Source organism: Danio rerio, chromosome 5 (assembly GCF_052040795.2).
Source record: "Danio rerio strain M-AB ecotype USA chromosome 5, GRCz13ab, whole genome shotgun sequence".
Taxonomy (NCBI): Eukaryota; Metazoa; Chordata; class Actinopteri; order Cypriniformes; family Danionidae; genus Danio; species Danio rerio.
In genome coordinates, this window is record NC_141025.1 from 16,986,528 (window position 1) to 17,002,034 (window position 15,507).

Genomic DNA, 15,507 nt, shown 5'->3' on the forward strand with positions numbered 1-15,507 from the left:
GCATCAAAAACAGATTCCAAAACATTGGCCATGATTCAATTCACTTCTGATCTGTGCATTTTTATTTTCTTTCCAGATCAGAAAAAGGGAAACCCAGGTGCTGTTTGCCTTGATCCAGGAAACCCAGTTCATGGTCGTCAGCAGAGAGTCGTCCTCCCTGTTCACTATCCAGGAAGGGTGCACAGAGCTGGACAAGTGACAGCCTACCCTACACGGACCAGCATGGACCCCCATGGCAACCCCATCACTGTTCTAACAGTCGACCAGCATCCAGAGCAAGGCCTCTATCCTTCACAATCCTCCTTTATACGGGGTTACCCTGCCCTCCACTTGGACCACACACTAAACCCACACCATTGTGGCCTGGAGCACCGTGGCCCTGCTTACCCACAAACCCATACTTTCAAACGGCCCAAATTCCACGGACGCAACTTTTCTCGTGCTGCCTGCTTTTCACAATACGAGACCATGTACCAGCACTACTATTTTCAAGGCTTGACCTTCCCACAACCTGAAGGTCAGCCTAGTAATGGACTCCACAAAGGACACAATAGACCCTTCCAGCCAGGACTTCTGTATCCTACTGTGGTACACATGGCACCAGCTTCCTCTTCCCGCCTGGGTGACTCTGGAAGCACCTCTGGACTTAGTTGTTACCACGGGCACCGGTCTGTGTGTAGCGGTTACCTTGCGGACTGTCCCGGAAGCGACAGCAGCAGTAGCTCGGGTCAGTGCCACTGTTCATCAAGCGACTCCATGTTGGATTGTACGGAGGTCAGCAACCAGGGTGTGTACGGGAGCTGCTCTACGTTTCGAAGTTCGCTAAGCAGCGATTACGATCCCTATGTGTATCGCAGTAAGAGTCCATGTCGGGGGTCAGCTGGGGAGGCTGGGGCAGTGTTTTCAGCTGCCCCTCCAGCAGATGACACTTCAGCCCCAGTATCAGGTATGATAGACTGCTTGCAACCTCCAGGTGGAGCTTGTTACAGTTCTGGGGACCAATTGTCTAACTGTAGCCTGGAGCCCAACTGTAGTAACCACTCTTCAGTGGAAACCAGGGAACTTACTAGCACTACCTCAGCTGGGCCCCTTGAGGGCAATGTGGCAGAAAGAAGCCACAACTCTGTGAAGCCTTGTGGAGAGCAAGGGGTAGCTTGCAACTGCTGTTTCGAGGTACCGAAATTAAACCTAGAACGTAAAGGTAAGGAAGGAGAGGACAGAGGACGCTGCAGGTGGGCCACAGAGGCTCAAGCAGTGGCTTCCTCACAGAACTTTTATAGTGTTAGCACAGAGCAGCTGCCATCTCCAGATCATGTTAGCTATGACGGACTGCCATGCTGCTTCTACACAGAGATGACTGTGCACCGAGGAGGTGCTAATCATTACGCTGAAGACTGTTCGGTTAACATACAGTATGCCCAAACAGACAGTGATGGCTGCATGGGACAGGGTTGCTGTGAGCTAGCACAGCGAATACCCATAATTCCTGAGGATACAGACTGTGAATTAGGCTTGGGTCCAGAACCACAAACAAGTTTGCTTTCTTCTAGACTTACCACGGAGCGAGAGGAGAGGACTTCTTCTGAGGACACTTGTGACTTGTTTTTCACCTCAGGACAATGTAGAGGTCAAGTTTATCAGCAGCCTCAAGATGAAGAGGCGAGAGCACTGTTTTCCTCAAAGTGTAACGCCGTGTCTGAAACACAAGGGAGCAGCACATCGTCTTTTGATGGATCGGGACTCTGATAGAAACCCCAACACAGTGCAGGCTCTTGAAAATGAATAAATGCTAAACTTTTTAATAGCTATGTTGTCAAAACTCTGGAGTGTACTTATCAGAAAGGGTTTGTGTTTCAAATCAAGATTCAACAGTTGTACTTTTTTTTTGGTTTGTTTGTCAGTGTTGATATTGTTCATTCCTGTGGCCTTCAGAATCAGTCACATCAACACAACGGATATAGAAGTTCTAGAAGGCGAAAGATAATAGCTATATTTGATTTTCACATACTTCCTCATGCAAATGTGAGTCTCACAGAGCATCATTACATGCATGCCTCTTTCTTGATTGGACTAGGACCAGGGAACGCGTCTGTAAATGTACATGGCTACCTTTTTTATTGACAATTTAGATTACGCCTGAGTTCTACGTTATTAGCGAAGATGATTGAAATGCTCTTTTTTTTTTTTTTTTTTTTTTTTTTTTACACAAATTTTATTCACAATTGCATGCATGAGTAGTAAGAAGTCATACAGCATGTACTTACATCTCGATTGAATTATTTCGTTTAGAGAAATAAAAACCAAAACGGAACACTTCACGTGGAGGGGGAGGCCACATCGGGTGCTGAGCTCGTTTTTCACTTAACTAGGTGCAACTCGGCCTTGAATATGTACAATGTACACCTCCCTCTTCTCTTCCTCTCTCAGGGCCTTTATCTGTTTAGTACAGACCAATAATTAAAAGCTTCTTTTGTTTTTGTTTTTTAAACACTTATCAATGGAGACTACTGAGCTACATGTAAATCCCACCAAAGTTTAGTTTGTCTCCTGGGTACCGTCAAAACACCACTGGTAGAATTAGAACCTGACAACTCTAGAGTTAGGACTTCTAGTATTTGACCCCTAATAAGTTGCTCTTTTCAAAAAATATATATAAATATAAAAGCTAACAGTTTGTCGAAAAGACGCCAAAGTATAATGGTTTAAAGAGATTTGGAATGCAGTGATATATATATTTATATGTATCAATAACCGCATGATTACCTTTAATAACTACACGTTGCACTCGTGCTTTTACACATACGCCATCATATCATCATGCCTTTCTGTTTTTACGGAGTATTTTATACTGTTTCTATGAAATGTACCCATACAGCTTATACAGGCGGTCATTTTAAGATAACTATTTATACATAGACTAAAACAGTGCCGTAATATGAGAATCTACTCTTGCCTTGCATAGCGATATGTACTGCAAATATAGCATTTTTTTCTGGGTACTTGAGTCACTATTTAATATTTCGTATTGTTTTTGTAGCACTTAAGATTGTATAAAACAAGATGTGTACAAAAATTAATATTTTAAATTTTATAATTATTTTCTCCATTATCATTTTACAAATGTTAAAGGTTAGAGCTTGATCTGTGTATATTTCTGTATCTGTATAGCAGCACATTTCATAAATGGAAATATGTTCTCTGAATATTTATTGACTAATATATTTATCTTTAAGCCATGTCTTATGTTCAGAGTGTCTGTGACGTTTTTTTTTTTTTTTTTTTTGAGATCACTAATAAGAGTCTTTGTAAATATGTGGTAATTGCACACAAGACGATTAAATATTCTCTGACCAAAAACTGATTTAAAAATTTTTAGTACAGTTTTGTAACAAAGTGTACAAAGATCTTAAAAAATATATGGTTTTATTAAAGTAAAAACACACATTTGACTGTTTCCTTTTCATCACAGGGATGGTTTTCATGTTATGAACCGAGTGTGGATCAACTTTTGTTAAAAATGTGATGCATGATGGGCAAATTCATTGTTGCGAGAGTTTTCATTTCCAATCTTCCATTTTGGAATGGGATGAAACTCATCTAACCTTTATTTTATTAGGTCAGCATGACCGAAAATCAAACGCTAATAAAACTGAGATTCATATTTCAACAGCCTTTAAAAACAAAGCCACTTTCAACATCTTAATCAAACCCACAACCTTTTAATCACTTCCATTTTCACTTGAAATGTGTTTTCATGTACCGACAGAACAAATACACGAACAAAGCACTTTCCATGCTGAGTTTCCTGAAACCCCCGGTTCTCGTTTTAATGTCCTCCAGTCATTGTTTATACAACAGCACTCTTTCTTGTCAGAGTTCATTTAGAGAGATGGTAATACCCGAATGTACACAGCTTTGGTTCACTCTGACACTCAGAGCTTGAATCCTGAATGAATGGCAACAATTCCTCCAGTCAGGTTGAAGTACTGGACGCGGAAGAAACCAGCATCTTCAATCATTTCCTTGAATATTTCCTGTAGAAACACAGATACAGGAATGGTTATTCCCTTTTGTTGATACTACAAGGCAATGCTTGCCATAGGTTTGAGATATACTTGCAGTGGTAGCCAGATTAAACACCATATACCCAAATCACATAAGTAGTTACCTATATGTGACAAAACATTAAATTTTTAACAATATTCATAACCCTGTTATACACAGTTTCTTTTCAATGGGTTGAAGTAAAAAAAAAAAAAAAAAGACGGTTAAAATAAAAAAGAAATTCACTTCTCTTATGCTATTCAGGAGCCATATGCACCAACTGACAGGAAAAAAATCTGCTTCTCTCTCTCAAGTTCAAAGCAAACTTGAATGGCAAAGCATTTTAGATAAGTATGTAAAATAGCCTTTGATGACATCATCAAATTATTACAATTTACAGCAAATGAGAAATAAATGACAGAAAAAAGGGATAAAAACAGACAATATCTCTAGAAATTATAATAATTTTAAAATGTGTAGATTATTTAAATAAGGCAAATGTGTTGATAAACCATTTCTTATGGTGTACATACAGAAGTCAGAATTATTAGCCCCCCCTTTGAATTTTATTTTCTTTTTGAAATATTTTCTAAATGATGTTTAACAGAGCAAGGAAATTTTTACAGTATGTCTTATATTTTTTCTTCCGGAGAAAGTCTTATTTGTTTTTTGTTTTTTTTGGCTAGAATAAAAGCAGTTTTTAATTTCTAAAAGGTCAAAATTATTAGCCCCTTTAAGCTAATTTTGTTTTTGATGGTCTACAGAACAAACTATTGTCAGACAACAACTTGCCTGATTACCCTAACCTGCCTAGTTAACCTAATTAACCTAGTTAAGCCTTTAAATATCTTCCTAAGCTGTATAGAAGTGTCTTGAAAAATATCTAGTCAAATATTATTTACTGTCATCATGGCAAAGATAAAATAAATCAGTTATTAGAAATGAGTTATTAAAACTATTGTTTAGAAATGTGTTCAAAAATCTTCCCACCTTTAAAAAGAAATTGAGGAAAAAAAAATAAACAAGGGGCATAAAATTCAGAGGGGCTAATAATTCTGACTTTAACTGTATATTTTATAGCCAGATTAGACCAGTCATTTCGTCCTCCTCCCGTTATAGTGAAGTTTTTCTGAGTCGTTTAGAGTCAAGAATGAATAATTAAATGCTTCTCACTCTCATGACTGCATGCACTGTCAGCTGCAAAGCCAAGCGAAAGTAGGCTTAAGTAAAAAGGTGATGCAAAAACACAAATGACTGCCTTAGAAAGCAAAAGCCGAATCTCAAAAATTTAGAAACCCAGCCAGACAAATTTTTTAAGCGCCAAAAAGGAGTGCCTCTCTGGGTCTGCAGAGCACGCGAGACTGTCTGTGTGAGTGTTGATAGTTCACACACACAACGAAACGGGTAATCGAGAGACAATTTTCCACAACTTAATCGATCATGGATGTTTGGCAGATAAAAAATAGTGTAAAAGGATGTTAATAATAGTAAAAAAAAAAAAAAAAAAGTGTCACTAAATATACTTGGGCGGCTGTTAATATACCCGGGAGGCCTGCCCAAGTAAAGTCTATGTGTGGGGAAGCACTGTTCAAGGACATTTTTTGCATATTGTTCACTTCGGGCCATAGCTGTATCCCTCCTAGCTATAACCCGAGCATACATCCATTCGATTTTAGAGTGAATTATGGGTAAAACATAGTGGTCGAGAGATTGTCTGATAATTAAATGATAATTTTTCTTTTATGCCAAAAATCATTAGACTATTAAGTAAAGCTCATGTTCTATGATGTTATATTGTACATTTTCTACTGTAAATATATAATAACACATTTTTTATTTGTTGTTGCACTGCTTATATCTTAATTTGTACAATTTTAAAGGTCTTTTTTCTCTGTTTTTTTTTTTAACCCTCCAGATTTTAAAATAGCTGTACCTCTGCCAAACATGATCCTATCCTGACAAAGTATACATCACTGGAAAGATTTTGTATTCGAATTACAGATTCAAATCCCAGAAAAATCACATTTATGGCTGGTTTTGTAGTTCAGTGAACTTGTCTTTCATGACTATAAAACAGCTGAATCTTTAAAATGGAGTGTGTTGTTACCTGGTCTGGGAACTTTCGGATACTTTCCACCAAATACTGATATGATTTCCAGTCTCCAGCGATTACTTCACCCAATACAGGGATCATCTGAAAACTGTATGCATCATAAAGTCTGCCAAAATACATAAAAGGAGGAAAAAAATCACGTTAAATAAAGTTATTACAACATTAAAAAGATAACCTAAGACAATAAAAAAAACTTCCATCATCTAAAAACTATATTTTTATGTCAACATACAGTTTAATTACGCATGCAAGCCAAATATCTGCTTAAACCTTTCAATACATGTGAAAATGAGCTGTCTTAATAATTTATTTTATATTATTTTATATATATATAATATATATTTATGTATTTTATATAATATATTTATCTAAAAATGACACAACATTCATATTCTGAAAGGTAAATCGTGAAATAATGAATGATCACACTACATTTTAGATCTTTGTATTTTAAATTATTAAAGCGTCTCGCAGATGAGTGTGTAAAACCTGAAGGATTGTGGGAAAACAAATGTTATAAAAATTACAAATATTTTGGGGCTGCAATGTGATCTTTGAAGGGATTAAACGATGTTTTAGTGGATGTCTTTAATTAATCGCAGTATAAATTATTTAAAATTTTACTCAAAAAAATTATTAAATCAATTCTCAACTTGAAATAATAATAAAAATTAAACACAGATGTGTACACACAAAAATAAAAATAAAACCATCCAACATTATGTAATTAAAAATGATCATTAGGCTGCTTTCACACTTGGGTCATTTGCCTGGACTCTACCCAAGTTCGATTATCTTCGCTTGCCACGTCCTCGGTTGGTTTGTGTTCATACTGTCTTTTTTCCTTCTGAACCTCTGTACGCTTGCATCATCGAGCTGCTGTTTTGTTTACGGCCGTTGCTAGGTGACGGTCACGAAAGCGAGCGCCGAAATGGAAAGATGTCCGCACATCGTGGTCATTCTGCTTTAAATATTAAAAATATTATAAACATTCAGAACATCACACAGTGTCTGCAGAAGCTGTTTTTGGAGGAGACAAGCAGACATCACTGTGCAACACTGTGTTTGCCCTGGCTCAGTCCCGCGCATGTCACCACGGTACGAAATGTGACACAGACAACCACACATGAACGAACGTTATGAAAACAAGTTTGTTGTACAGTTGGCGGTTCACTTCTGTTATTTGGTACGATTGCATTCACAACAGAAGTGAACTGTACCAGAGTTTTCATGAACCGTGCCCCAGACCACCCCTTTCATGCGGACTCGGTTCACGGGTGCGCACCCGAGTTCAGAAGACACGTTCACACTAGCTAAACGTACCGTACTATGATGTCAAATAAACCCGGGTGCGGACCAAAAGTGCTAGTGTGAAAGCACCCTCAATGATGCTAAAAGAACTTCAATGACCTTGCGAGAAGAGGATTGGTGACTTTGCTGAATTCTAGACACATAAAACGTCCGCCTGGCTTAAGGACCCGAAAAGCCTCTTGTAAAGCCTGCAAATAGAGACAACGTCACCTCAGACAAAACGAACACCCAGCCAATAGTGACAGAATTCAAATGTGACCTTGGACCACAAAACCTTATGTGGGTGTATGTTTGGCATTAGCTCGACACAACTTTAAAGATGATTTTTCCACAATATGATTTTTTTTCCCCTTCAAATTTCAGTCTGATAGTTGCATCTTGACCAAATATTGTTCTATTATAACAAAACATGTGTTAATAAAAATGGCTTAATAGTCTAAGGCAATGGTCTCAAACTCAATTCCTGGAGGGCTGCAGCTCTGCACAGTTTAGCTTCAACCACCTCCAACTCACACCTGCTTAATAGTCTCTTGTAGTCTTTAACACCTTGATTAGTTGGATCAGCTGTGGTTGATTAGGATTAAAGCAAAACTGCAGAGCTGCGGCCCTCCAAGAATTGAATTTGAAAGGTCACAAATACTTTTCTTTATAGAAATAAATAATAGTTCACTCAACATGAAATGCACACTTTTATACATATATATATATATATATATATATTTTTAGAAAAGATACTTTAGGTATGTACAGACATGGACAAAATTATTGGTATCCTTCCACTGAAGAAAGAAAAACTACAGTGGTCTAGGGGTGTCAAAAGTATTGAGTTTGGTTTCCCGCTAACATTTGAGCAGTGTCTGTATATATCTGTGTTTGCATTCAGTGAACAGCGGTGAAGAACGATGAACTGATGACTTCATGGCCAATCTTAATCATATTTCAATTTATAAACCCGTTTAAATGTTAATGGTAAATAGACGTTTTTAAAATTTCAGTACAGATTAATACCGAACTCTATACTTTTGACTCACTGACACAACTTAAAAGTGAAAAAAGTGCTGATTATTAAAAACAACTGAAAACAAACTTGAATGTGAAACTTGAATTAACAAAAAATGTTAATGCACTGTAAAACCCAAAAAGTTAAGGTAACTCAAACCATTTAACTTCAAAAACTAATCTATATGAGTACTGTGAACTTACTCCATTTAAGTTGAAGTAATGAGGTATTTAATTAACTCATTAACTTGAACACCGAGTTCAAAACTCTTTTCACGAGTAGAATTTACTTTCAGTCAAGCTCCAGTTAACTACACTCATTTCATGTGATAAAGTTGACTGTTGGGTTTTACAGTGTATGAATTGTGGTTCAACAGAAGTTTTAAAAGAGGCAAACTAATAAAACTGCTGTAAGCAAAATGAAAGTGTACCAAAAATTTCTCCACGTCTGTAATATGAATTTCATTACATGGAAATGAATTAAATCCCGCTGTCAGTAATGACTGAAGAACATGCTTGATAATCTCAGACATCAATGGTATTAGAGAATAGGCTGTTTGTTGTTTTGTGTTGAGTAAACTGTTGCAGTCCTCACTTGCTCGATGTGGGTGACGTTTCTGATGCCGAACGCAATCGTGTACATGTCAAACTGATCGTCGTCGAACGGCAGCTCTTCGGCATCCCCCGCAACCCATGAAAGTCCTGCAAATGGAGAAATCAACATTTACACTTAAAAACAGGAATTCACTCGCCCTCAGGTGGTTCCAATTATTTACGTCATTCATTTTTGTTGTTGTTGAACATTAAAGACAATAGCTGAGTCTGAAACTTGTTCACTTATTTACTGATCTCTATAGTGTATGAAAGTTGAGTGGACTATATCAGAAAAGTAAATGAATGAGCAAATTTGGACAGTTGACATGATAGTTTGGCTTTACGAATTAAACACCCCTGCTCTTTCATCACATTTATTGTATTATTTGATAACAAAGAAAACAAAACAGCTGTTTGTTATTTGCTTTTGAAATATATTAAGTACTACTTTATATTATAATATATTATAAATATAAATATAGTAAATATATTATAAAGTACTACTTTATTTTTAAAAAATGTAAATAATACTGCTGGTCAACGACTACTGAAATACTGAAATGTATTTAATAATATATAAAAGTTTTTTTGGTGTTGGCAGCTTAAAGACGCCTCTCATATGAAGAATAAAGTGACATGCATTGCTCAGGCGCGAGTTCATTCACAGAGTGTAAAAATCTTGATGGTTCTGTGGGTCTCGTCTATCAAATCTGATCTTTAATTTGGATTCTATATTGGATTCAAGTCAGGTTATTGGCTGGGCCATTCTACAGTTTGTTTTTTTTTCTCTGAAAGCATTTGAGAGTTTCATTGGCTGTGTTTTGGATCATTGTCCTGCTGAAATGTCCACCCTGGTGTCATCTTCATCATCCTGATGATGTTCGACTGAAGCAGCTATTATTCATTTACAATGATGAAGGGCAGATGGTCACTGAAGAACAACTCAGAGATTTCAGCTGCTGTCTGGGCTTTCACTGCCTTTCTACTTCTCCCTTTCTTCATGTGTTATTTTTTTATTTTATTACACATACAGAAACAAATTAGTTTTGTTTTCCTTGCATATATAAATGTCTTTGGTTTTCACCAACATCTGGTGAAAATGTCAAGTTAAGTCAACAGCACCTTTAGAAATATGTTTTCTGAGAAAAATGGTGACATGTTCAATACTTATTTATCCCACTGTAGTTTTCCATTACATGTCATCATATGGTTTCATGCCAGCTGCATTTCTTTTCCTTTAGCTTATTTGCCACCTTACGTTAGATTTTGGGAAATGCAACTTTAACGAGTGTACATGCATGTGATTTCACAGTAAATTGTGGGTAATAAATATTACTAAAAAAATGCATACAATTTTGGATTTAATTGTGGGTGAGTAAATAATAAAATAACTATTTTTTAGATTAACCTTTTAAAGATGAGTATACCTGTAGTGATTCCTGCGTCCTCTGCTCTTTGTTTTCCAACTTTGAGCATCTCTTTGTTGATGTCACACACCACTGCCCGCGACTGTGGAGGACCTTCTTCGTCAGACACGTAGTGACCCGCGATGTCTTTCCATGACGGAGTCTGCTGGGATTTTGCTCTGAGCCGCTGCTGGCGATCGTACATCGAGCGTGTGTACTCCAGAAAGCGAAAGGAGATGTCACCTACAACAGGATAACACAGACACGCTTTCATAAATAGCAGATTCAAGGACTTTTTAAAGCACCATTAATTACAAATCAAGCACCTGTTAGTCACACCACCAGTATATGTAGCGGGATGAATGCTCTTACTGTACTTAACATTTCACTTACACTTAATATTTACATTAAAATGTCAGATTGATGATGATGCTTTGAATGTGTCATTTTCAAAACAAAACAAAAAGAGCTTTAACAAAAAAGGTTGAATTCATTGCTGGTGATGTTCAAAAGCATTTTTGAAATATTGATAAAATGTGCATCATTTGTCAGTTCTTTTCCAAAAGTTCATTGTAAGATTTTTTTTCATTCTGTTTTTAGTAGCAGTACTGTGCAGTTGTTGAAATAACACCATAGACTAATTTAACTTAAGCGCTTTCAAAAACCTGATTGTTTTTAAGTAATTTCCAGGCCTTGAATTTAAATGTCTGTCTGAAATTCAAGTATTTTAAAAAAAAAACCTGCACAGAGCTAGTTTCATCTGGACTTCTAGGACAGAGGTTTCTGGGCTTTGTGTTTTCCAATCTTTTAGTTTATGGACCTATATGAAACTATTAACATCCTTACACTATCTGACAAAAGTCTTGTCATTAATCATTAATCAATTGTAAAAGCAACAAATAATAACTCGACTTCTAGTTAATCATTTGTAAAAGTGGCAGAATGTACTTTTTTCCAATGAATCAGTTGAATGCATCCCAATCATTACAAATACTGCAGAAGACCTATTGGAACCTGCATGGACCCAAGATTCTCACAGAAATCAGTCAAGTTTGGTGAAGGAAAAATCATGATTTGGGGTAACATTTAGTATGGGAGAAAGCTGCAGGGTAGATGGCAACATCAACAGCTTGAGATATTAAGACATTTGTGTTGCCCATTACATTACAAATCACAGGAGAGGGCAAATTCTTCAGCAGGACAGCACTCCTTCTCATACTTCATTCTCAACATCAAAGTTCCTGCAAGCAAAGAAGGTCAAGGTGCTCCAAGATTGGCCAGCCCAGTCACCAGATATGAACATTATTGAGCATGTCTAGGGTAAGATGAAGGAGGAGCCATTGAATATGAATCCAAAGATTCAGGAAGTCCTGCAAGAACGCTTTCTTTGCAATTCCAGATGACTTTATTAACAAGTTATTTGAGTCATTGCAGAGATGTATGGATGCAGTCCTTCAAGTTCATGAGAGTCATACGCAATATTAATTCTTTTCCACTGCACCATGACTTTATATTCTAAACTGTACATTATTTCTGTTAAGTGACAAGACTTTTGTCTAATCAAAGTCAGACATTACTGCCCTAATTAAATAATTAAATCAAGGCCTGATCATATTTAATTTTGGTAAAATAGGTGAAATCTAGAGGCCTTTGCCTTTCATATAAGCCACTTTTGATACCACAGGATCAATTAGAGGTCAAGTTATTACTTGTTGTTCCTAAAACTTGGATAGACGTTTGTCAGGTAGTGAGGGAACCCAATCCTAAATGTAGCTACTGGTGGAGAAATGTTTTAAATAATTGATATAGCATTTCATTTATCAAGTGTGTAATTTATTTAAAAAAAAAAAAATATATATATATATATATATATATATATATATATATATATATTTTTTTTTTTTTTTTTTTTTTTTTACATTTTTAAACGCGTAAATTATTCCTTTGTTTATTACTTCAGCCATTGGGGAATCGGTGCTCAATTATTAATAATGGTTATCAACAATCATGATGATAACACATTTTTTTGCTTAATATTTGGGGAAACTGATTTAATATTTTCTCAAGATTCTGTGGTGGATACAAACAAACAGAAATAAAAAGAAATGTAAATTTAAGAGATAGTTCACCCAAAAAAAAGGGAAAATTTGTTAATTTACTCACTCTTGTTTCAAACAAGTGAGTTTATTTCTCCTATATAAAGAAGATATTTTGAAGAACAATGATAACCTGTAACCTTTGATTTCCCTAATATTTGTTTTTCTCACTATGGAAGTCAATGCTTACTTATTTTCAACTTTCTTAAAAATACTTTCTTTTGTGTTCAACAGAAGAACAATAAAACCAATAAAGTGTTAGAACATCTTGAGGTTGAGTAAATGGTGAGTAGATTTTCATTTTTGAGTGAACTATCAAGACTTTATTTACTTCAAACCTCTGAATTGTAGTAAATATCACAAAAATTATAATCCCACTTATTTAAACATTGAAAACAATCAGAAATGCTTTTTCAACAGCAAATGAATTTGGAGGCTCACATGACACTGAGAAAAAGGAGTAATGAACTACAGTGATAGTCGGGAGGTACCTGTGCCACCAGCCGTGTCAAGCAGCCGCAATCCCGGCTGAGGGTTCATGATGTGTAGAAGTGTGTCTTTCCACAGCCTGTGGATCCCCAAACTCATGGCGTCATTCATCACGTCATACTTCTTGGCCACACTTTCAAACACCTTATACACTGATATCAGAGAAAAACATTATTAACCCGTTTTATTTTTGTTTAGGAAATTGTTTTGTTCACATAAAAAGCTTTCTTTTCCACATTTCTAAACTGAAATTGTTGCGTTTATTAAATCTATTAGATTATTTAAAACAAAAAAATATACTTTTTAAATTTTACGGTAATTATTTTGCTAAAGTTTAAGTTGTTTATATTTTCTTTCATTTTTTAATTGTTTATTTAATTTATGTTATGGTAAGTTATTGTCATCATTACTGTTGCTAATATTATTTTTCTGTACAGAATTTGTTGGGGTAATTTGTCCATGTTTGATGTTTAAAACGTAAAAAAAGCACAAAGTAATGTACGTCATGTACGTCACTGACACTGACAGTAAAAAATAACGAGAGAAACAGAAATGTAACGACCATTGAAGAAACGCAGACATTGAAATCATATTTATAGCTTGTATTATACATTTTGTGAAGCACATGTTTTTTCCATCTAAAGATAATAGTGTTTGCAACTCACCTTTCTCTGCTTTCTCTTCTTCTGGGACTGTTTGAAAACCAAAGTGCGTACTTCTGCCCTCCGTGCTGTCGCTATATCCACGACGTGCTGTGATTGCAGCACGACGACATAAATATTTGCTTCGACACCGTAAAACATGATGAATATTTCTAGTTGAATCGGAGAGAACTCTAAGGACAAATGCCCTGATGGGGGCCGCCATGTTTCTTTCAAATTTAGTTGCGTAAACATCTGCGTCATAATCCCTTCACGCGACGACCTGTAGTTTCGGGTGATGTTTGTTGGACTACAAAAGGGTCGATTCCAGATTCCTAGAGACCCTTTGCATCGCCATTATTGAAAAAAAACAATAGTTTTCTTCTTGTCACAGAAAGGATGATAAATTACACTGTGGCGACCCCATATTAATTCAAATTAAATTAATTCTGAATGTTTTTTGCATTAGAAAGAGGGTTGTCTATTATCTATAAAAGGTTATCGATTAGTTCGAATCTGTGCATTTCACTGCATATCATACTGCGCATGACTCTGTATGTGACAAGTAAATTTTAAATGTGAAAGATTTACTTTAAGCTTTTATCTTTTTATAAATTTTTGTTTCATTACTGTGTATCATCACACAAAAGAGGGGAAAACTGTGTAAACTGCACACTAATTTCATTTGGCAGGAAAAAAAATCTTTTTGAATAAAATATATAATAATAAAATTAAAATAAATAAAATACATAAAATATAAAACAATATATGAATAATTATATGTATATGTATTACAAACTTTACTTGATTTATTACTGTTTTTATATTGTAATTGTCTTTTTTTTTTCATTATTATGTCACAAAGGGGGGAACTGTGAAATAAATGTTATTTACAGTTTTTCCTCAGTCGCTTTGGTGCGTTTCTCACAACACTAGTGCTTTTTTGCACAACATTTAATGATTTTCTCAAAACAATTAGTACAAACTGCAAAACCTAGCTAATAACCTGCAAAAGCACGTCACATGCTCAAAATGGATAGTTCATTCCACAAAAGCAAGTATTCATGTCAATTAAAGTGTCAGTGTCATCAAAATGAAAAGTCCTGTCACCATTGTTTATGAACAAGATAGTCAAATGGCTCAGTCATGTTTTCATTATGACAGTGTACTCTCTTTTCAATGCAAAAAAAAAAAAAAAAAGTCAGATTTTGGTGACACTTCCTGAAAATGATACATCACTGCATTTAGTGAGGTATCTGAGAACAAGACACTGAATATGTATGTTTCACATTTTTACTGCATTTTCTCTTTGCAATTCTAATTTATTCACAGCATTGTGCAAAAAATAAATACACCCTTATTTACAACAAACATAAACTCCCTTTAGGTAGAGCTGTGCACAACTGTAAACTATTTTGCAGAACATATTGGAACTGAGCCTACAACATACACAGGTCTGTAAATCATTCATCAAATTGTTCAATTTTAAAGACATTTTCAGGAAAATAAAGATTTAAATTTGTTTAAAAAAATTGGCTTGACAGATTTTGACAACTAGTTCAACATTTTTGTATGTAATGAGTCAAGTAATGAAATGAGGACTATTAGTTTTATATAGAATGACTATTCAGCATTTACGTTTAGTTCATTTTGACTGACATGACATAAGCAGATGATAATGTTCTAAACAGCAGAGAGTTGTATGAAAGCAAATGATGCATGTCCAAAAGCATTCGCAATTTGTTGAAAAGAGTGAGAAACTGCTACTAGGATGTGCACAAATGACTAATTGTTTTGAGAAATGCATTAACTGT

General features: G+C 35.6%; 2 protein-coding genes across 4 annotated transcripts in view; one reads left to right on the top strand and one right to left on the bottom strand.

Moving 5' to 3' along the window:
- The window catches only part of znrf3 (zinc and ring finger 3), a 132,828-nt gene extending 129,384 nt beyond the window's left edge, over positions 1-3,444 (top strand). Inside the window, exon 8 of one of the 2 annotated variants that reach the window (XM_087252011.1) lies at positions 77-3,444. In XM_087252011.1, the coding sequence (XP_087108137.1) occupies positions 77-1,746 (1,670 nt within the window). In that variant the 3' untranslated portion in view covers positions 1,747-3,444. 2 annotated transcript variants of the gene reach the window in all.
- On the bottom strand, positions 3,407-13,936 carry coq5 (coenzyme Q5, methyltransferase). Of its 2 annotated transcripts, none has more exons than NM_001004541.1 (7): positions 13,718-13,936; positions 13,055-13,204; positions 10,489-10,710; positions 9,063-9,169; positions 7,568-7,656; positions 6,152-6,263; positions 3,407-4,034 (listed from the first exon to the last, which is right to left on the bottom strand). In NM_001004541.1, the coding sequence occupies exons 1-7, from the start codon at positions 13,917-13,919 to the stop codon at positions 3,933-3,935; spliced, it is 984 nt and encodes a 327-aa protein (NP_001004541.1). In that variant the 5' UTR covers positions 13,920-13,936; the 3' UTR covers positions 3,407-3,932. The 2 variants fall into 2 exon arrangements, 1 of the variants encoding a protein (NP_001004541.1); XR_015490142.1 differs by having other exon boundaries at positions 3,700-4,601; positions 5,915-6,263; positions 13,718-13,928.
- Between the last annotated feature and the right edge of the window lie 1,571 nt (positions 13,937-15,507).

What these genes read in the sequence shown, in the direction of transcription:
- coq5 (NM_001004541.1), bottom strand. Translation starts at nt 13,919, where the DNA reads ATGGCGGCCCCCATCAGGGCATTTGTCCTTAGAGTTCTCTCCGATTCA. An exon ending in GGACGCAGGAATCACTACAG is followed by an intron (nt 9,170 to 10,488) that starts GTATACTCATCT and finishes CTCCATTTGCAG; the next exon opens with GACTTTCATGGGTTGCGGGG. An exon ending in TCCGAAAGTTCCCAGACCAG is followed by an intron (nt 4,035 to 6,151) that starts GTAACAACACAC and finishes GTGTTTCTACAG; the next exon opens with GAAATATTCAAGGAAATGAT.